Source organism: Athene noctua, chromosome 2 (genome assembly GCF_965140245.1).
Source record: "Athene noctua chromosome 2, bAthNoc1.hap1.1, whole genome shotgun sequence".
NCBI lineage: Eukaryota > Metazoa > Chordata > Aves > Strigiformes > Strigidae > Athene > Athene noctua.
In genome coordinates, this window is record NC_134038.1 from 106,530,141 (window position 1) to 106,552,541 (window position 22,401).

A 22,401-nucleotide genomic window follows, 5' to 3' on the forward strand; every position below is an offset into this window, starting at 1 on the left:
AAACCCAAAGTTAATTCAAATGCCATCTAGATCCCAAATAAAGGAATCTAACTTAAAATTGCAGGAAGAGGTATTATGTTGCATTTAAAACCTTATTTTTAGACACTTTGCTATAAAGCATATGTAGCTACAGATATTTTCATTTTAAATACATAAAACATGTTGGTATTTGTTATCATGAAATCAGAGTAACATCTCTAAAAACTTAAGTACATGCTTTCCACAGGCTGACAAACAATATATCTGCACAGGATTGTAAAAGTTTGGCTTTTAAGATGAAAATTTTTGAAGAAAGTGGAAAAAAAAAAAAAGAGGTCCAAAAAAATGCAAAAATACTTCAATTCACTTTCCAGGCAGGCTGACACTTTCAAAGGACCATACTTACACAAAGCAGAAGTTCTACGAAGCATTACTTACCAATTAGCCTGAGCGTCAATGCTATAACACTGTCAGGAATGGATTGAGAAGTTTCATGCCCCTTTCTCTTCTTTATCCATTTATCCATAGAAGGCCAAAGCACTTTGCTGTGAAAGACAAATGGATTTGAAAATCTGATACTGCATGAAGGGGTGGTACAGTATTTATACAATAATGAATGCAAATGGTTCTTTTGTTTATCATGTATTTCCACAGCTCTACCTGCATCTTTAATTCACTTTCTAGAGAAACTCAGAATATTCCAAGCATCCACAAATCTGAGAAGGTTTTAAATGCAAACAATCAAAGCTAACTTTCTGGAGGAATCATTCCTGTTCCTGTTCATCTTTCATTCAATTCCCCTCAGTATTCTGAATCTCTATCTAAAGTCAAGAACTTACTCTACTGACTTCATATACATGAAATTGCATTACTTTGTATTGTCATGCTGAGATGTAATACAAGCTTCTTACACAACTGAAAATTCACAGTTTGCATGTTACAAGTAGGATGCGATGCTAGTTTTTAAACGTGAAAGAACCTGAAATACGACTTTTTTAATCCTTAAAATTATGCTAATAGACCTAGTTACCTATTATCAGCACAACTCCACACGGATAATGGACTCTGAATGGCTGTAGTTAAAATGACATACATTTCACTGAAGCAAATTTGTATTAATTTTAGAAGTATTTCACTAAAAATAACTTTACTATTTGAAAGCATGGAACGTATAAAAGACTTGATGATAGCTGTAAGTTATTTGCATTTACTTTATATTCAGTGATTACATTAGGTCATAGTTAAATAACTGCCATATTTTTGTAGATGCTACTAGGTAACGTAACCTCTACATAGAAAATAGGGGCTGTCAGATCAGCATAGGTATCAAAATGAAGTCCCCCAAACCAAGTTAAGTATGGTAGCAGTCCATGCACTGGATTATAGGGTTCAAAGAATTTAAGACATTGAATCTAAGTATTATTATGATTTTAGAATTAAAATCCAACTGAAATCAGGACAGTACACTAATGAGTATGGTTACATTTCACTTTCAGCACTGAAGAAGTACTATTTACACATCAAAAGTTCCACCCTCATTTTCTAGTGATGTCGGGGAGAAGAATTCAACAATTAAGTTCAGAGGAAGACGATCATTTTACTTCATTGACAAACAATCCATCTCAAAATATTTCACAATTGTCTACATATAGCTATTTTAAAAGCAAATCTTTATTAGAATGGTTCAAACAGGGTTAATTTCTTGAACCACTACCACAAAATCCTACATTTCCTCATTGATCACTCATTCTATCTTATAATTAGGCACATAAGCACAGTAGTCTAGGTCTCATTAGGTTAACTGCCCTTATTTCCAGTATCTATGCAATGTTTTATTATGTTAAAAACTAAGTCATAATGTCTCAAATTTGGGAAAAAAAAAAACACAACACCAAAACAAACCACAAAAACCCCACATGGGAGAACATCTGAAAGAACTACTTGCCACAATACCTTATAACATTGTCGTGTGTCCAATCCCATTTCAGGTGAGAGCACAGTAGATCAATAGCAAATATGTACTGCCAAGCATCTTCACTAAGATCTTCTCCGTATTGCTCACTCAGCTGAAATTCGACTTTTGGACATGACTGCATTTCTAAGAGCAGGTTTGAGACCATAATACCAGCATCTAAAGAGGAACTCTGGAATTTTAGAAGGTGATTATCTTAATGCATGAAAAGTTACCAACCCAGAACCAAACTCTTCATCTATATTTGATTCTAACTGTTCACAGCATCTTACACCATAAACTCAACTTAGGGTTTGACCTAACACAAAGAGTATATAAATGACAATCTTTAAGTACTCAGTATTTTTCTTGATGTTTTTACTAAAAGGAGAGTTTGGAAAAAAAAAACAAACAACAAAACCCACAAACCCTAGAACCACTCTCTTCTCTCCTCCTACAATTTGGTGATTTTTGTTTCTCTCAGTGAAGCTTTAAGGTCAGGAGAGTGATTTCCAATGCAAGATTAGACTAATCCTGCTTTCTAACGGTTTTTTTTGGGTTTTTTAAAAAATTGTTTTCTGATGCTGAAATTTGTTACTGATTATTGTTCATTAGGGGCTAATTTCCCAGCAAGTACTTTCAATAGTTGAGGTAGTAATAACTGAAAACATGTTATAAGAAACAATTGCTAACTAAATAGCTAGGGCAAGCAAGGAAATTTAAAAACCAACATCCTTTGAATATCTGAAGTATTAAGAAAAAGTCTAGGCTTATCACATTAAACACAGTGGGTGCTCGGCATACCTTCTTGGTAAAAAAGCTCATGTAATTGGCAAGTTCTGCAATGGTGCAAGTCACTAAAATGGCATATTTTGACCAAGAACTAAATACCCATTCTACATAAGTTTTACTTTCATAAGTAGAAAATCATCTCATAAAATTGTAAGACTGTCAACAACAATCCACTTGAAATTGTCCTTGTAAGTAAAAACATCTTACAGTTAGAATAATGTCACCTGCTATCATCAAGATAGAAATTCCTGAGGTCATCCTCCCCAGCTGCAGCAGCTTTCATATTTCATAGAGATGCATAAAATAGGTCATATGAGTGCACAAAATTAATATTTCCAAGAATATTTACTGAGACATACTTATATGTATCTCTGTTGGCATGAAATTGAAAGCTGTAACATAACAGAATTCTCTGCTAAACAGGGATTCCAGTACAGCATAATTCTGAATATGAGAGCTTAACGTACAACTGTGATTTAATAAAAAAATAAACATATACAAATTCATGCCCTATTAATTCACTCCACGGTAAACCTGCTCTAAATCAGGTTTATAGGGGTTGTAATTCCAGTGGTACCATATCGAATTTAGGGCTGGTTTCAGATCTAAAAAAAAATTTTAAATCATCATGCTTTTTTCCAGTGGATACAACACTAGACTATGCCTGACAGCAATAAGCCTAGCTGCAGTCCCAAGGCAGCTGTGGAGCAGGACAGGGAACAGGTGAGCTATGAGCCAAGATAATTTTGTTAACTTGATATTTACAGAACTATAGCACTTCCACCAAGCAAGCCTGGCATTAATATGGGGTTTTCAAAACTACCGGGGCCCTAGCCTTCACGCAAACACACAAGTCTGTTACACAAACTCTTTCTCCAGAAGCAAAGTACTTTCTATCTGCGTGATATGAATTCAGTCCTACTGGTATCAACTGTGTCCCAATTTTTCCTCTTTGCAACATTCCTTTCAGGATGGTAATATGTGCCTGCTGAAAACTGACAGAAATTAAGCAATTCGCCCAAGGGCTCAAAGACTTGAAGAAGTCCTTAGGTCGCTAACATTGGTCATCCTTCTCCCATCACCACTGTTTTGTAATGATCATGCCAATCATTTATGAAATTAATTCACTGATGTTTTTTGGTGATAAATGGGTGTTTACAGTCTACCTGACAGAAAGATCATGAGTAAAAAGAGATGGGCTCATCTTGAAATTAACTGCAACAAATAATTACCTATATCACAGAGAACTATGAAAGACAGACAAGCCCAACAGGTATTAAAAAACCCCAACAAAACAAAACAAAACACCTCAAAGAACATTAAAGTCATAGTTCCATAGAGAAACAGAATTCCCGAGTCCAAGAACACTCCACTGAAAGTTTGAAAACAGTGTTTACTTTTACTGATCAATAGCAGGATTAATATTTAATAGGAAAACCGAGAAAAGTATTGCGTTCTAGTAGGGTCTAGACAACCACAGGAAAAAGGCCTGAAGCAGCATCAGTTGTGCAATTGTGCAGTTTACATGGGAGATTCACAGGGTATCTACACACCCTTCATCACAAGGAAGCTGCTTGATTTGATTCAGCCATCAAAGCAACCAATGCAGAGAGAAGCTTATACAATGAAAGCAGACGTTACCTGTTCCCAGTTGAGATAAGCACTCAAACAGGTCAGCAACTCATTGCTTGCACTCTGCCTGACAACTAATTGCATAGCTGTGTTAACTGCACCTTGGAAGACAAATATGTCAGACCATACATTTGTGATAAATAAAATCAATTTTTCTGAGTCTGGAAAGTCTAAGGAAAAAAAAGAGAAAACAAAGTAAGTTTTTAACATTTAAAAACAAAAAAATATATACTCGGGCATTAAAAGCTAGTAAACAAGATAACTGGGAAGCAAAGCATAGAAATCACGTTAACAACTGCAGCCCAGAGAAGGGGAGTCATACTAGCACATCTCAAAGACCCAAGAAAGAAAAACATCTTCCCTTAAGCCACCCCCCCGATTGTAATTTCACTCTTTTTTTTTTTAAGGGAGAAAAAAAAAACCCTGACTGGATTTCACTGTGTAACAACAGTGCAAAAGGACCTTTACTTTTGCATTTCAAGGTTAGCCTCCCCCTTCATAATTCTTACTGCACTTCAGTTCACTAAGGAGAGTAGTCTTGGAGCATTGAAACTGGATTATTTTAGGATGAACTTAAACTGGAAGATGCACTTCAGAAGCCTACCTAATACATTCCAGTCACAAATAAGCACTCTGATCACTGCATCAAACTAGAGCTAGTCCAAAAGAAAAGAAATAATCTTAACATGTGTAATAATGTGAAATTCAGGTCTTCGGTACAAATTCACAGTTCTTGCCAAGACCTTGCACCCATACACCTATGAAATCCACATTAAAAAAAACCAACTTTGCAAAAAACTTTCATTCAATTTAAGTATAAAATCTGATATTGCTCAGCAATTTTCCCAGACTCTGTCAAGGAAATTGTACGCTATACAAGTTATAACTGAGTGTATACAAATGACGCATGTCAAAATGTGTATTTCCATAAACATAAAAAAGTGTGCTACTGATATAATTGAATAAACTTCATTCAATAAATTAATTCAGAGCAAGTATCTGACAACTATATATCCAGAACTATACAAGTAAGAGAGGACAGAGTTCCTGGCTACCAAAGGGAAGCTAATAGACCCTTCTGAACACCAATGCAGAGATATTCAAGGCAAAATATTAAGATGAAACATGAGTGTGTAGACTGCAAGCAATAAAACTACATTGGAATAAGCCACTATATAATACTTTCATGCATGAAACGCAATACTGCAGTATATGCCTAAACCACTGTTGTCACTATAAAAAAACTGAAAAGCTAAATGTGTCTTGCCTCTTCATCATAACTTCTACATTTTTAGAAAGGTCTTAAGAAATAAAGAGCATATGAAGATACATCAAATCAAGAAGCTTTAATGGATTCACTGAGCGTAAAGAATTTACAGAGTTCCATCCAGAGTGTTGGATGGATCTTCTCTCCTCTGAAGCCCCTCACCACATAAGAATAACTTTTTGTCAGAACAAGGACTGTTGCTAAACTAGAATTATCTACATGCTGCAATTTGAATTGCTTGCCCAGGAATTCCGAACACTTAAAAGACTGACTCAGTGATGAGTAAGAGTTAAAGGAACATCAAAAGAATAAAAGAAAAATAACAAAAAAAGGTAGCATTTAATTTATAGTCATTTAAGGCAGAATACCTGAAAGGAGAACAGAACAAAACAGGACAAAAAAGGATGGACAAGAATTTGAGAACAGATGACACAAGTCTAATGAGGTGGTACTGATTGTTTATAGTCAAATTGGAAATTGTGTAGCTGGCATATAGCTCACACTTGTGTTGCCATAATTCTGATAGGAATTAGTATGTGAAACTACATGAGAGAGAAAACCCTAAAATGAATGCATTGTCATCAAATCACAATAAATAAAAAACCCCCAAACAACTCTTAAGATGTGCGTACAGCTGTTCACACTCAAAAGATAACAATAAAACCACAGAACAACCACAACAGTAATTTATGCAATCCAAAGTATAGAATAGAAGATTATTTGACAAAAATCTGCATTTAGCTATTGAAGTTTGGATCTTACCCAGAAAAAGAAAGGAAAAAAGGGGAATGTGTAATATTTGCAAGAGCACATAAAAAGACTAAGTACCAAGGTACAGCAGAAAAAAAGGCTTAATTGTTAATTTAGACTAGGAAAAGACATCTGACAAGTAATAGTTTCTGACATAGTTGCAGTATTAAAACTATTAACATGAAAAAAGTGAAAGGAGAGTTGTGATGGACTGCATGAAGGACAGAAAAGAGCTAAGAAAACAGGAATTCCAGAAAGAACCCAAGTAACGCCCCCCGCCCAAATATCCCAACCCAACAAAAAAAAGATAATAATAATAAAAAAAAATTAAATCACAAGCCTTCATAAGATAAAAAAAACCCCAAGGACGCTATATGGAAAAAAACCCACTAACTGAAGCAATTGGCATTTTGCTCCTCAGTGCTCTCAAATTTTATTTTATTTTAATTTGAAACACAGACACCAAGATACTATTTTGACCCCTGGATGGCTCAGTATTTTCAAACTAAGTGAAGTCCTTCCAGAACTAAGACAGACTCTTGATTTAGTACAGTGATTGTATGTATTACCTTTGTTAACGGGAATAAAAGAAAGGAGGAGAGAGGATGAAAATCAAAATGAAAAAAACTCTCAACCAACCAAGTGAGACTTTGGATAATAGGAGGTAATAAAACTTGAAGGAGGACATGTACTGGGTTTGATCAAGGTATGCCCAACTCCTGACACTAGTTTAAGCCAATGCTTGTTTTTGAATCACATCTGCTTTATTAATCAGTGCTTACTCGACTAAAATAAGAAAATACTAATAAGCAAAAAGTACAAAATTCCTCGGAAACACATTATCATTTTGAAGATGGCAGGGCAAAAATGAAAGCACAGAGGGTCCTAAATAAAATATTTATTTGAAAAAATTACTAGACTACTTAGAGCTCAGGTTATCACCAAACTGAGACACATATGTGGAAGAACCATGAGAGGGGAAGTTTCTTCCAGAACACTTCTGCACTATAGGAAAAAAGTTATAAGGAAAATATCCCTTTCACAGGATTTTTTTGTCTTTGTTTTTACAAGCATAATCATTCTGGAACACTACAGCAAAGACACATAGCATGTTTAAGATACAAAATCACTAAGCCATACTACACCTTCTTTAAGTAGGCTATAGCAGAAAAGGCGGGCTCTTTCCAAATCTCCCAACTGTCGACAAATTCCTGTATAGACTCGACATAGAGCCTGACTGAAATTGTAATTTGTGGCATTCTTCTGAGCCTTGAGTTTACTGAGAATAACATGCAGCAAGGACTCTGCTAAATGCTATAAGACACAAAAAATATTGTTAGACTATTATTTACATGAGAATATTTGATAACATGACAGTAGTATGACAAGTAAAAAGAGCTACTATCTTATTTGCAAGATTACTGTTTGCATACATATAAAAATGCAGAAAAGTAAATCAGAGGCAACCAGTGAAAGGAAGAAGAGTGAGGAGCAACTTCCCAGAATAAACATGGCTTAAACACATGCAGAACTGGACTGCTATTCTTTAAATATAAATTGTATAGTTATACGATTAAAAACTACTTTCCTTAAATAAAAAGTGAGAAGAATAATAATGATAGGTAGAAGAACCCCAATAACCTTATCAGAGCAAACGGAGCACCCTGACTTGGCTACTCCCAGAGCTGTCACAGGAGGACAAACAGCCCATTGTCCAGGTGCAAGACTTCCAAGATCAGTCAACAGCAGTCTCTCCCCAGATCACCTTACACACCGCAGGAAGCAGGAAAAGGGTGTTACTGTCTACAGTAACATGGGACTCCACATGAGATGCAAGGAAGGAGAATATTGGGACTGTGCAAGACTTACTATAGGATCTTTAGAGGGAGGGCTAGAAGTGAGGAGTAGAATGAGAGGCTTAGGAGCCAGGTGCTGGAGAGGCCACAGGTTTAGACTGGGTACCTGCAGACACCAGGGAGTCTGTGTTGGCTTCGTGAGGAACCAGAAGGTCCAAGCCAGCTACCTGAAAGACCGGGGGTCTGAGGGTCAGATGCAGGTAAGGGCATATGTCTGTACCAGCTACTGGAGGGATGGATGTGTGTGCTCTTCTGTGTCTTTAAGTCTGTCAGTGCATGGGACAAGTGGGCAGAACAGGAGTCACCTACTGGATATACTGAGCGTCCAGTGTTAGCTACTAGACAGATCCAGACTGTGTATATATATATATATATATATATATGTGTATGTATTTTCCACTACCAGGCTTTCACCCTGATCAGCCAGAGAAGGGAACAAGATCAGGCACATATTGTGTGCACATGTACCTACTAGGGGTATGTACTCGGCCTTGCTACTGGCTGGACCTGGAAGGAGAAAGCTGCCGCAGCCTTGCTTCTATGAAGCTACCAGATTTGGCAACTCCTAACAAAGATGACCCAAAAACCTAATAGCAGCTTCTGTGGAGAACTTAATTATGTTCAAGAACTGAAACAGGGCAAAATGCTGCCATGCATCAGCTGGTGAATTGCTCTGCTGCAGACTACAGATTGGCTATGAGAAAGATGGCAGTTAAAGTGAATTTCTTCAACACTGATGCTAAGCAACTTCTGAGAAACAATTTAATGAAATATTTTTCCAATAAAATTCACTTGAACAACCTGATGTAGAATAATAAAGATAAACATCAAATGAAAGGGTATGTCACTATTGTATATATAATACAGGTTTTCTTATTTAAGTGAAAAAATAAATAAAGGTAATCAAACCTCACACTTTTAGAGGAATTCCTTCTACAATTGTTAATGCTATTCACTACAAAAAATGCTGCAAAAATTAAGTGGTTTATGCATACATCAGGAAAGGAAAAGTATTTACAGATACAGTTTTGCATCTTGGACACCACCGAACAGTAATTTCTTGTGAAGTTCTATATTCTCTTAAATTACATAAGTTTAGATGACTGATAACCTTTCAAGACTACACTTTGGCACTGCAGACTACCTGAACAATTGAGAATTCAAATATTACATACTTACACTATTCATCTGCACATTATCAAAACACAAAATTAAAAGTCATTATCAGCACACAAAATTAAAAATTTTGCTACTTACCTTGTTTTTTATACCAAATTCATAGACAACTTCTTTCTCTTCATCTCTCATTACTGGAATCTTTGAGATATTGCCGACGTACAAGTGGCCTTTAATAACTGGTAACAAGTCAAAACAGGATTCAGCTATTTTCTTTAATGCCAAAGAAACTTTCTGGCAGTCAGGATCAACAACCTTCTTTACTGGTAGTGATGCTTCTAAACTGGAACTGTGTGCTGAATCACTGATTTCACAGCTTTTGTCATGGAAAGCCTCCTGCATTTCAGAGATTGTATTTTTAGTATTTCCATTAGCAGCAGTATCACTGGGCTCCAGCTTTGGTGGTTCACTGTCCAACCTCAGTCTCTTTGCACTTCTTGGCATAGACATTGGCAACAGTGTCCGTTTTTCAAGATGATTTGATGAGCTTGAAAACAATTTCTGATTTTGCACATCTTTGTCTTGATCTTTGCTACTATCAGTTTTCAGATTGCTCCCAGTTTTAACAAAAGCAGTTGATGTAGATGCAATTGCTTTGAACCCACCTATCTGAGCCACAGGTCCTGGCAAACTTTGGCTGTCTGAAAAAGCACATCGGTTAAGCTGAATATTGCCTTTCAGAATGTTTAGTGTCCTTGCCCTTGCAGAGAGCTCTGGATACATAGTGTCCAATATTTTCACAGAATTCTCCTGAGGAGCACCTGGAGCAGCACTGTCAGCTGCAAACAGAGGAAATCTCCCTGGGACGGGCAGTGCATGCTTTGGAATGGATGTACAAAATTTCAAAGGTGAGGAGCGAATTCTTCTACCTACTGCCATTTCTGAGGGTGAAGGAGGAGAAAACAAAAGAGCAGATTTTACTGTTGGAGTATCTGTTAATGGAGACATGAGAGGAGGAACAGGAGTTTCACGCAGTGGGGATATCAGGTCATCAAGAGGGGAAAGCAAAGAGGATCGACCAGTAGAAGACATTACTGGGGACATGGTACACGCAGCTTTTGGAGGAGTAGCAATCAAAGGTGGTAACAAAGGGGGCAGAGGAGGACCCATCTCTTGCCTGATTTTATTTATAGTCTCAGATGAGTGTTTTGTTGGCACAGAAGTATCAGCATTTACAAGAACTGGCTGAGTTAGTTTAACTTTTGGAGTCCTTTTTTTTCTTTTACCTTGAAACAGCCTCTTTGATAGCTTGGCATGCATTACTTGGGCAGCTGACTTGGTTGAAACAGTTGAGAATTCAGATGGCTCCTGCTCTTTGGTCTTCAATTTGTTGTTCTTTTTGAAAGCAACATCCACACAAGACTCTGACTCCAACACAGACAGCTTCTCAAATACTGGGTTTTGTGGCTCAGAAGGCTGCCTAACTGTCTGACAATTGCACTCTGTATCAGATAGGGCTGGATTTGGAAGATACTTGACAAAAATGTTTTTTCTACTGCTACCATCTAGGATAACATCAGTGTTGTTTTCTCCTATGTTGCAAGCAGTGCAAGTTTGATTATGATTATATTCTTCAAACACCGATACCTCTGTATCACCAGTGAGTAGACTTTGCTCCATGTGTGACTGAAGTTTTTCGGAATCATTTTCTTCTAAGAAATTACCAAGTGCTAACATTCTTGAATTTAATTTACTGTTTTTTACAGCCAGTCTGCAAGTTTCTGAGGATCTGGTTAACATCTGGCATAGAGGTAATCTACCTTTTGAAGCATCTGTCATCACTGGAATTTCTTCTGATGTCTCCATTTTTAACAGACTTTCCTCACTGCCATTGATGCATCCATCTCTGTTAGTATCTACCATGCATTCATTAGCACCCTCAGTATTTTCAGAGGTTACTAATACCTCTTTTTTACAAGAGGCTAAGTCTTTAGGATAACACTCCCCAACCACACTTGACAACTCATTTGCAGTATCTGGAGAGCTGTGTGTTTCACAGTGTGTATCCATATTCACCACAGTGTCTGCTTTTAAATGACTAACTGTCAAAGTATTTCCTGGGTGCACTGTTGAATGAAATTCACACACTTGGTAATCAGCATCAACAACTGCACCAGTTTCCAGAGCATCCGCTGCAATTCTCCTGGAACCTCTCAGTTCCTTTGTGAACACGGGAACACATTCAGAACATTTCACATCTCTAACTTTTTGTATAGAACAATCTTTCTCTTCAGATTCATTGCTTTGCTCTGGCATACCAAAGTAGTTTTTAGGCCTTTTTATGGCATTTTTCCCAGATGCCTCAAAACTATCCAAATCTTTGCTTTCTCCCCCAGCTGTTAGTGAACCAGTTCTAGAAGGATCTGTTCTAACCTCCCGTGTAGAAGTCCTGCACCCTGATTCTTGATTACCAGACTTTTGGAGAATAAAAGTATTCTTATTCTGAGAGTTTGCATCCAGGATCTGTGATTCAACAAACACCTGCGGTTCTTTATCTACTGGCTGCTCCTTCTCAACTGGAATTTTCACTTCATTTTTGTGCATGTGTTGCTTCTCAGGGCAGTCCAGTTCTCTGCATGTGTTGTCTTTTTCAGCAGACAGGATCTCAGCACCTTCTTCCAAGATTTCTGAAGAACAGTTAAATGCACTACCTGTAACAGAATTTTTATCTTCTTTGTTTTCCCATGTCCTTTGTTGTCCCTCTTCTGTGCAATTAGTTTCAACAAAACTGACAACTTTCTGAAGACTGCCATTCAGATCAGGAAGAATTGTTGATTCCAAGCCAATTCCAACTTGCACGGGAGAATCTGTTTCTTCTGTGTTCATACAGTCCATCTCTAAGTCCCCTTGAGTAGAAAAAGCCAAGCTGCTATTAACATCCATTTCTGAAGTAGGCTGGCTGATGATCTCTGAAATATTATTTTTCTTCACAACATTCTCTTCCCATTTAAATGAACTGGAACAAGTCTCAGTCACCAATTCCTTGCTTTGTTTATTTAATTCTCCTTTTATTTCATCACATGTAACATTTTCAGTGACCAGCAACTGATTTAGAGGTTTTGCACACTGTGCCTGAGAAGTAAGATTACTTTCTACTAAGACAGACTCAATGGTATCCACTCTTTCTAACAGCTCACTGCTTTCCTCTCTGAAATCTTCTGGATTAACTTTGAATTCAGACTCTTGAGATTCAAACACTCTAAAGTTCTGAGTTTTGGACAGCACACATTCTAACATACTACATGGATTTTCAGGTTGCTTTAGTTCACCTTTTATTTCTGTAAAATCTAACACAGAGGATTCACACTTAGCTACACTGCTCTCTGCATCAGTAACACATGCCATCTTTGGTAGCGCAAGCAAACTTTCCAAGTCTGATTTCCCTTCCGATAAGTTACTACCATTATCCTCCTGGTGTGGTTGGCCCTTTAAATACTCCCCCTCATTTATATCTATTAATTTTCCATTTTCTGCACTATGGAGTAGCTCTGATGATTCATCTATTTCTAGAATACTTTCTCTGTTGTATTTCATGGCTAGCTCAATAGTCTCAGGTCCGGTCATATTAATGTCTTCAGTTTTAAGCTGTTCATCACCTTCTGGAAAGGCTGACAAAGCAGTCCTCTCCATACTTACATTTTTGTCTATGTCATCCATAGACAATGAATTTCTGATTCCTTCTGTAGCAGATACAGGTAAGTAATGTCCAGAGACTTTAGCAGTCTCTTTTTCGCATTCTCTGTCTGCTTCATCTTTTACTGTTTGCACACATTGTTTCTCCAGTATCTCTTCACTGTCATGTTTTATTTCAGAGCACTGAGAGTGTACAGAGAACTCAGTAGCTCCAGTGTCTGCCTCAGTGTCCATAATTATTCCCTCTCCATCATGCTGCATCATTAGGTTTTTAGGACACTCAGCTTCACAGAAGGATTTTGAACTACTGGGATCAGACAATACATTTTCAGAGAGCTCTCTCTCATTATTTGCCTCTGCACAGAGTCCTTTCATCTGTATTGCAGCTGTTATTTCCTCTCCAATTATCACTTGTTTTATGTTTTCCCCTATATCATTTGCCATATTAGTTACTTCGATTACATTTTTTGATTCATTTTCAACCACTTCATTCTGTATCAACACATCAGATTTCTCCTCAGAATCTTTACTTTGAATCACAGTGCATTGCTCAGGTGGCAAATCAGTAACATTTTGGGGAGCAGATACTGCCCTGGGGGTTTCTCCTGATAATCCATCTCCTTCTGCTCTCGTTAATTCACCGTGCTTTTCATGTATGCCCTCATAAGCACCAGCTCTGATTAAGGTTACGTTCTCCTCTGTTTGCTCTATGTCACTACATTTTTCCACCTGGTTCTGAGGCTTTAAACTGTGTAACATAAAACCAGATGGAGAACCTCCCTCTTCACTGTGCACGTCCTCACTATCTCCCTTCTGTTCTTCAACGGCTTCTGATTCATGTGCTGTTGCTTCAGTTAGTTCTCGCTTCTCCATCTGCATATTCTCAGAATTCTCCTCTAAACAATCCTTGTTAGTTTCCATGTTTATAATTAAAGTAGCAGCTTCAGCTTGCTTTGTTTCAGCATCTCTCTCCTCCTTGCTTGACATATTTGGACCGATATGAACATTGTTTTCATTCCAACTCAGGTTAGGTGAGATTTCTGCATCAAGACCATGCTCACATGATTTGCTCTGTCTGTTACACTCCTCATTAAGGCTGAATACATGAAAACTTCGAGTTGGAACTTGATCTTCTTGTAAAATATCCTCCACTGCAGAAGTACTGCATTCAGCTTCTTCATCACTGGAACTTGTGACTTCTCCAAACAACATATCCTTTTAATGAAAAATACAAAGTTAATATTCCAAAGCCTGGTATCAGTTTTAAGGTTTGTTTCTCAAAACAAATACATTGGTGGCCCTGACATGCAGTGCATTTGAGATATTAAGGCTAATCAACAGAATTACATCCTTCTCCATCATTGTTCTTCATGGCAAATGAAAAGAACTTCTATGAAAATTCAGAGACTTCTTTACCTACCTATCTGCCTTCTAAGATTACTGGAAAAGAACATTTTAGTAGGTTCCCTTTGACTTTCAAGCTGTGGAATTTTGCTATGAAAGTCATGCTTACACACAACAGGAGTTGGGCTGTAAGTCTGCAACACCAGGAAAAGAAATTATGACAGCAGTTGAGACTCAGGTAATTTTGTTTTAAATATACTTCTGAAAATTATATTTTGTCCCCTTCCACAGGCAGAACATGCTAGAAGGCTAAAAAGTATCCATACGGATCTTAACACTCACACAGAGACCCTTTTAGTGCATGAGTAACTAATATTTTAAAAAGTAAAAAAGCCCAGAAATATCAAATAATTATTTTTGCACTAATTGTATGACCAAGTTAGTGACAAGACAGACACATCCTGAAACTCACCTCTGTAGTTAGTGGTGAAAGCTGTACTGGAGAAAGTAGAGCAGGGAGAGGCCTGGCCCAATTCAATATATCCATCACACTTCCACCTGGGCCCTTTTGCTCCTGATCAGAGAAGTCTGAACTGCTGTGTGCCCCATCAGTCTGTTTTATCACATCTACAGTTTTATCCTCACCACTGTGCAGACATTCTTCAGTAGTCCTGTTCTCCACACAGTCACCTCCAACAGACTCAGTACTTGCTTGAAGTTGCATGGCTGTTACAGAATTTTGCTTTGTAACACTTTCCAGTGAAGAATACCATGGTAGGGTTTTGCCATCACACTTCCTCATCTTTTGGTGGACTTGTACAGTTTCTAAGACACAAAAATATTGTTAAGAATTTTTTCCTCTCTCATTTTTCTTTATAAAAACAATATACCAGAGTAGTAAGAATGCATTACCATCTTTTCAAGTGATATTTCCACAGATTAGTAATAAGCAGCACTTAATGTCACTTTCAGAAATATTTTTGTTACAGAGATCAGATGTTGTTATTCACAAACAAATCTTTTTTCATTAGAAGAGTATACATATGCGCAAAGAGCTCCCACCCAAACCACTTTCTGGCTTGGATCATTAAGGCTATTCCTTCCAGTTTTTCTTATCAGCAAGGGCCATACTGGGTAGGACTGAAGGTCCATACACCTCAGCGGTTTATTGCAGTTTTAGCCCAGTAACTGATGTTCAGGAAAAGCAGGACAAGCATGCAGTGGCATTCCCCACTCAGGGTGTAATGCTAGCTTAAAGCAACCTGAAGCTTAGAGGCAGCAGCAGCACTTGCAGGCCAGTTACAATTATACCCTGTCATAAACACAGTAAGGGAGTTCTTAGCTATATTCCCGGTTTTATGATTTAATACTCATATTTTGTTCTTTAAATTTTAATATTGAGTCTAATGGTACAAAATTTTGTCTTTAATGATGCATCTTAGTTAAAGCTGAACCCTTAAAAAAAACTTTTGGAAGAAAGGTTCCCCTCCAACATACCTATGCACAAAGGAGTTTGAACCACCAAGACAATGAAAGATACTGAGCAGCTGACAACACCTTTTCAAGATGTCAACTATACCAGCTTTACAGCTATTCTAGCAAGCAAGAAAGCATGTTCAAATGCTGTGTGATTATTTGCATTGTACTTTTATTTTGTTCCCTTTAAAATCAAACTTTTTATTATTACACAGTAACCTATTTCTTATGCATGCAGACAAAGCACTTGCCCAAGAAAAGTCTAAACAGCAAAGACAAAGAATTTAAATATCGATTATAATTGTGCTAGATACTTTCGACAGTGAAAATATGGCCCAATTTTCTGAAATTTAAATTCTATGATTTTATAAAAAGATGACCTCCAATAAAACAGTAGAAATCAGCAATTCCAAAACCTCAGTGTGCCACATGGAACTAGAACCTGTAGCATTTACAATTCTTAACCCACATTTGTATGTGTGATCTTGTTTATAATGCTCACAAACACTACTGGACACAGAATCAGCAGTATTCAAGCAAGACATTAAGCCTGTTCTATGTACATCCAAGTACCATCCTACAGTATAAAGAACAGCACATGCACCAAATGGTTTTGAACTCAGGATGTATTAATTTAATTGGCTCAACTTGCATTCTGTGAGCTTCATTATTGCTGTCAGTGTTTATTCACTACTAGAACCTGAAGAGATACTCCTGAAGCAGCATCAATCAGGTTCAAAACCACTAATTTAATTCCATAGGTGAAAGTGACCTCCCAGAGAATCTTAGATTCTATCAAATTTCTTTCATGCTCCTTTGTGCCAACCAGTTATAAGCTCGGAACTTTCTCCACACTGAGGGGGCAGAAACACAGAGTTCCATATTTTGCCCCTAGAAGAACTTCAATTACACAGATGGGAAGTTTACTTTGCACCGTGAACTACACAACAGTACTAAGTTATCAGGAACTTTGCATCTTATCTATATTCTCAAGATCAGTCATATCAGCTATATGGAGCCCAAGAACATTGATACACACCATCCACTGAAAAATGGATCAAAGATATATTTTCTGAATAACTAGGAGTCTCCATCCTTCTCTCCTCATCCCTTTCCAACCCAGTTCCTGATAACTTTTTTTAATTTTCTTTAGGAATAAGATGCTTTTTTATGGTTATACCTTTATGTGTAGGAAGAGTTGTCACATCAGTTTTCCAAGGTTCAGGATAAACTTCTCTGTAGGAAACTGCCAACTCTTTGGCACCTTGGCCTGAACTTCAGGTCCATGAAAAGCCCTCCCGATATTAAGCCCTTCTCATTGGAAAAATCCTCTCAAAGGTCATATTGCATGGACAAATTTTACTTTATCCTGGGAATCACACTCCTTTTCATTATGTCACCTACCAAAATGGTTAAGTTTTGTCCTCAAATCTACAACCTGGAATCTAATCCACATAGCTTCAAACCCTTATATTGCTCCCTTCTCCCACTTCTGAGAGAAGGTTAAGATTACTCATCTGAAAACACCATCAAAACCTACCACACACTACTGTGAAATATTTCCTTGATGAAGGATGGAGAACGGAGAGCAGAGATGAAATAAACAATCCACAGCTAACATAATTTGCCTTGGTACTAAACAAATTGAATATTACAACTCAAATCTGTGCTCTTGATTGTCCACATCGCAGGGCAACTCACTGTTGCAAATCAAGGTCCTCTCCTTTCCCTACCCTAAACAAAGCAACTTTCTGAAACAAGTCTTGGTTTTTTCTCTCAGAAAGATGAACCAGATTAAGATGCTGGTTATTATCAAAATAATTAATCTAGCCATAAAATCTCTCCTGTTTTACAGCAAAAACTCCTTACTATCAGCACAGTGATTGCAAATGCCTGGCAGCAGCCACCGAACACTTCTCAAGGACAAGCTGCAATATTTCTCTGAGGAAAAATCCCTTCACAGAAAGTTTCTAATGCTGTGCCAACAACCCTTGATTTTTCAACCTGTTTACAATTATGTGAATTTCAGGACGCTTCATACATTAGTTATTCTTTAGAGCTAGAGACACTATTCTGTTTTTCGAGACAGCAAATTCACACATGTCATCATATGAAACAAATCATTTGGGTACACAGTGCATACCTGAAACTAAATGCTCAGTGCTACACTACCTAAAAAGATGTTATCTTGAGAGATTTTCATATGATCTTATAAACAGAAAAAAGATCTGCTTTTTAAATCACTCACATCCTGTGGACTTTAATCTGAGACCATAAAACACACACAGGTCCTTAGAGATTCAGTCTTATCTTTGTATTTTACATGTAATGTCACTGCCTTGTATCTCCTTTTATCTGGTATTAAAGCAGACACCAAGGGACCTCCAGTGCTCCCTTCCATCCCCGCTCTTAACATCTACATGCAGCTTCTCCTCTATTGTGGATCCCCAAATGAAAAGGAAGATCGGATAAGATGGATATCGATCTGCAGTAGGCCAGATTTAGCTCAGAACCCTGTAGTATACATACTACTTGAAGAGGCTCATCTCCTCCAAGACATGGTCTTCCCATTTTCTCTCATCTCCTGCCACCATAAGCCTGCATATGAACAGTGCATGTTGGAGAATCCAAATTACCAAAATTTTCAGCATCGGGCTGCAAGATTCTTCAAATGCTTTTTCGCATGCCCCTTCACAATGTATGTGAGTTTATGCTCAAATTACATGGGAAAGTTTTCCAAAACTTAGAAAACCAGCAATGTCTTATTAACCTTAGATTATGGTCTAAGGTTATTGGTCTGATGATCAGCTGCAGGTACAGCCAACTTTATTACTGGTAGATTTGTAGCAATACTACCAAGACCAAGCAAAAATGCTTTTAAATTAAGTATGGCAAAAAGTCATTGTCCTATGAGGCTTTCACAATGGCACATTTATTGGAAAAAGCATGAATGGAAAGTCTGATGAGTTTTCCAGTTTTCCTACATGAACATGTTCTTCAAAAAAGCCATTCAAGGTGGTATCAACCTTGGTGGAACAGAGAATGCACTGATTGTAATGCATAGCTCTGGGTATTTTACAGCACGCTGTATTTTACAGTGTACTTAATGAATCAGCCAAAGAGGTATCTTCCTGAAAGACTAGATCCAGGAAGACAGATGAACTGACACTCTCTGGAAAAGATGCTTCAGCAATACTACCATCAAGCTGATTTGCCCTCTAAGATGAAATGATCATAATATGGAACAAGAAATGAGGGCCAACTCATTAAAATCCTTTTTTTCTGTTAGAATTTTGCATCTGTGAACAGAAGCATTTTGCTATTATGAATCCAAGGTAATCGCCACTTTCATGAGGTGCAGAACAAGATGGCTGTCTTAGGCTTAACAGGGAAAAAAACAAACCCAAGGCAGCAGAAAGTATGAAGAATTTCTACGATGCCTAGCCACTCCAACAAAAGCAAAAGAGGACTGACTAGAAGGTGCTGCTATGGACAATTGCTCAATTGCTTCCTTTTGTGAAAGTACTATTGTTTCCCTGAGAAGATGTGAATAGGAAAGATGGGATAGGACTTTGGAATCTAAAGCTGTGGTGGATGGGAAGGGGATGATACTAGAACCCAATATCCCTGAAATCACCTGTATTTCAAACTCTTCAGCTTTTTGTGCTTTGTCATTTGACTCTTGATCAAGAAATCGAATTCAGAAACTCAGGGGACAACAGTCTAGCTCAGTTTTGGAGCTGAAGCCACAGATCTGCTGCATTAAACTGGTGGGAGTAAGGTTGATAAACTGGTTTATGAGCTGGTCTTTATGTTTTGGCACCTCTTAAGTGGAGTCCACTGGAACACAATCTAAAACTAGATTCATTGGGATCTACACTGGTAGCAATTTTTATGCTTAACAGGGTGGGGAGACAGGAAAACAGTTCACCTTCAAAGGTCTTAATAAGGTAGGGTACTTATCCTAGACAGTATCTCTACAGCCTGAGTTACAGAAAACCAAAGTAGTAGAGAAAATAGAAGAAAATGAAAGATTAATAAGCACACTCTGGAGAGACAACTACAGAAGTACTAATGCAGCTTCAAGGCACCTATTACTCTTGAGGTCAGAGGGAAAACTACATCAGTTATCTTAAGTTAAAGCAGTTCAAGTTTGCTGTGAATGTGCATGTGGATAACTACTCAGACTATTTTTTATTATACTGAATATCACACTACAGAATTAAAGCTATCACCAAGGTATATGTTTTGTTTCTCTGAATCACAAGTATGAAAATTAATGCACCGTTATCTATTATTATTCCGGCAGGTATGAATTCAGAAGATGGTGGTAACAACTTCTTAAATTTTACAATCCAACTATGTTACCATGTGCTTGTTTCAGACTAAAAAGAGTGCTTGCATCCCCTAATTCACATTATATACTGCAGAATTTATAATGATATAATAATTAAGGTACAAACATGAGAGATGAGTTTTGACTACTTAGAAATAGTCAAAGCAGCTGATAGTAAAATAATTTGATTTCTCAATTGCAACAGCAAATTACAACACCTTTTTTTAGAAGAGCATTCCAGTTTACCTGGCTGTTCAAATTTCCCATTATTTTCAAATATTCTAATCACACATGTACTTGACCGTGCAATCACCAAGGAAAGTATTTAAGTCTGTCAAAAAAGTGTTATGCAAACAGTACTTAACCTGATGATATACCAATAAGACGCACTTGTATATTAATAAATTCACATTTACTGGAACCTACCTTCTGTAGCAGTCAGACTTCTTTTTCCAGGCCATGCCTTATCCTGAACAGAAGCTGAAAAAACATTTAGTTTTGGTCAGAAAGAGAGACAGCCTCAAGAACATTTCAGGACTTTGCATGCTATCTCACCTAAGACAGGATCATTTTCCTGATTCTCTCTTTTTCCTGTTGCACTGTCTATGCACATCCAGAGTTCTTCTAACAACAGCTTTATTTTTTCTGTTAAAAAAAAAATAATTATAAATTGAGGAAAATTTCAGTTGCTCAAAGGGCTAAGAATTTATGTTTATTTTTACTCAGAACACAGACATGCCTACAACAAAAATTAAGACAAGGGACATAAGGGCATTTTAGCTTCAGAGAAAGAGAAGTGCTAAATGCCATTGAGGGAATGGATTCTGTATTGGTCACAGCCACACAGCAGACTGAAGGAACAGTTGCAGAATGCTTTAGCTTTTCTTTTCTATAATGAAGGTGGCTTAAAGTTGTAGCAGCCCCCAGGGAAAAATGTAAAAGTGTAGCATTAGTGAAATTAAACAGCTTGCTAAAACAACTCAGGTGACATGAACATAAATGAGGAAGGAAATCTTTTAGGAAGGAAGTATTTATATCACATTTTTTCTTTATGCCCACTCAGCAGTAACTCATCTTAATCTTACCATGGAGCAACAGCACATTAAATGTATCTGAATTAATTATCAGGCCACAACATTAGTAGACATTGTCTAGAGTCCTAACAGAACCACTGCTAGGTGATGCCAAACCACCCAGTTCCAGAACCAGAAGGGCAGGTAGAGAGGGAGAAACAGACCAAAACCTCAACAAAATACACAAGCACCTCACCTACTGATGCCAAAACTATCATCAGATGCAACAATCAGGTACTGAGACTATTGGTTTTGTGCCAATTCTGTAAGTCAAAAGACCACAGCAAACTGCTATTATTTTATGAAGAGATATTACTAAAAAAATCTCAGCTCATAAGATGAAAACCTGCCAAATTTTGCATGACAAGCTATTAACAACACTAATAATTTCTCATTAGTAATAACACCTTGCTGTTATCTGAAGCTCAAATTAGAGCACAGATCTTAATTTTCCCATTTTGCCATTAACTAAAAATTAAAGAATGAAACTGGGTACCAATTTAGTACAATCCAAAAGGCAGTAAAAATACGCCAAGACACGCAAGAACTGACAAGGTCTAACTTTTTCAGAAAAGTTTAATTTTGGCAAGAAAATTTATATACAAATACTGTAAAGCAAGAAACAGAGCAGGGAAGTTCTTTTGCCTGAAAATTGCCTTCAGAATGTCTAAACAATTCAAAAGCAATACAAGTATCATGAAAGACTGCAAAAATGCAAAAACCTAAATTTGCTTAAAGTTTGGCCTCAGAACTTTAGAGGAAGTTTAGCAGGGGTTTCCTCCATTACACACTTAGATTCAGATAATTTGTAGCAGATATTTTAGATCATTAGGGGGAAAAAAGTCAATAGGGCAAGAAACAACTATACATCCTGGATTGCTACTTGATTTACAGAGCCTCACATAGAACTGTGGCAGATTACACTCCTATCTTGTGTCTTTTGCTTTGCATGCTTCCTTCTTGATTTCAATAAGCTTCAAAGACAATGGTATTGTATTCTTCCGTGTTTGCATTCTGTTTTCTAATGGCACAGAAACTCACGTCACACATGCAGGGGGCAAACTAGTTATTTTAATGAATCAAGTATTTTTCTTATTGCAAAACTGAAAATAGTATTACAATAAGTCTATTACATT

At 37.3% G+C, this 22,401-nt stretch overlaps 1 protein-coding gene across 6 annotated transcripts in view; it reads right to left on the reverse strand.

The window, feature by feature from the left end:
- ICE1 (interactor of little elongation complex ELL subunit 1) overlaps positions 1-22,401 on the reverse strand; it is a 39,099-nt gene that overhangs the window by 2,235 nt on the left and 14,463 nt on the right. For 3 of the 6 annotated variants that reach the window (XM_074899812.1, XM_074899814.1, XM_074899816.1), the window contains 8 exons: positions 20,748-20,837; positions 20,619-20,672; positions 14,853-15,205; positions 9,485-14,251; positions 7,517-7,685; positions 4,364-4,524; positions 1,933-2,123; positions 418-524 (listed from right to left, as the gene is read on the reverse strand). In XM_074899812.1, coding sequence (XP_074755913.1) covers positions 418-524; positions 1,933-2,123; positions 4,364-4,524; positions 7,517-7,685; positions 9,485-14,251; positions 14,853-15,205; positions 20,619-20,672; positions 20,748-20,837 — 5,892 coding nt within the window. Of the gene's footprint in view, positions 1-417; positions 525-1,932; positions 2,124-4,363; positions 4,525-7,516; positions 7,686-9,484; positions 14,252-14,852; positions 15,206-20,618; positions 20,673-20,747; positions 20,838-22,401 lie in introns of those variants that run through there. The other 3 variants (XM_074899818.1, XM_074899813.1, XM_074899817.1) reach the window with 3 other exon arrangements.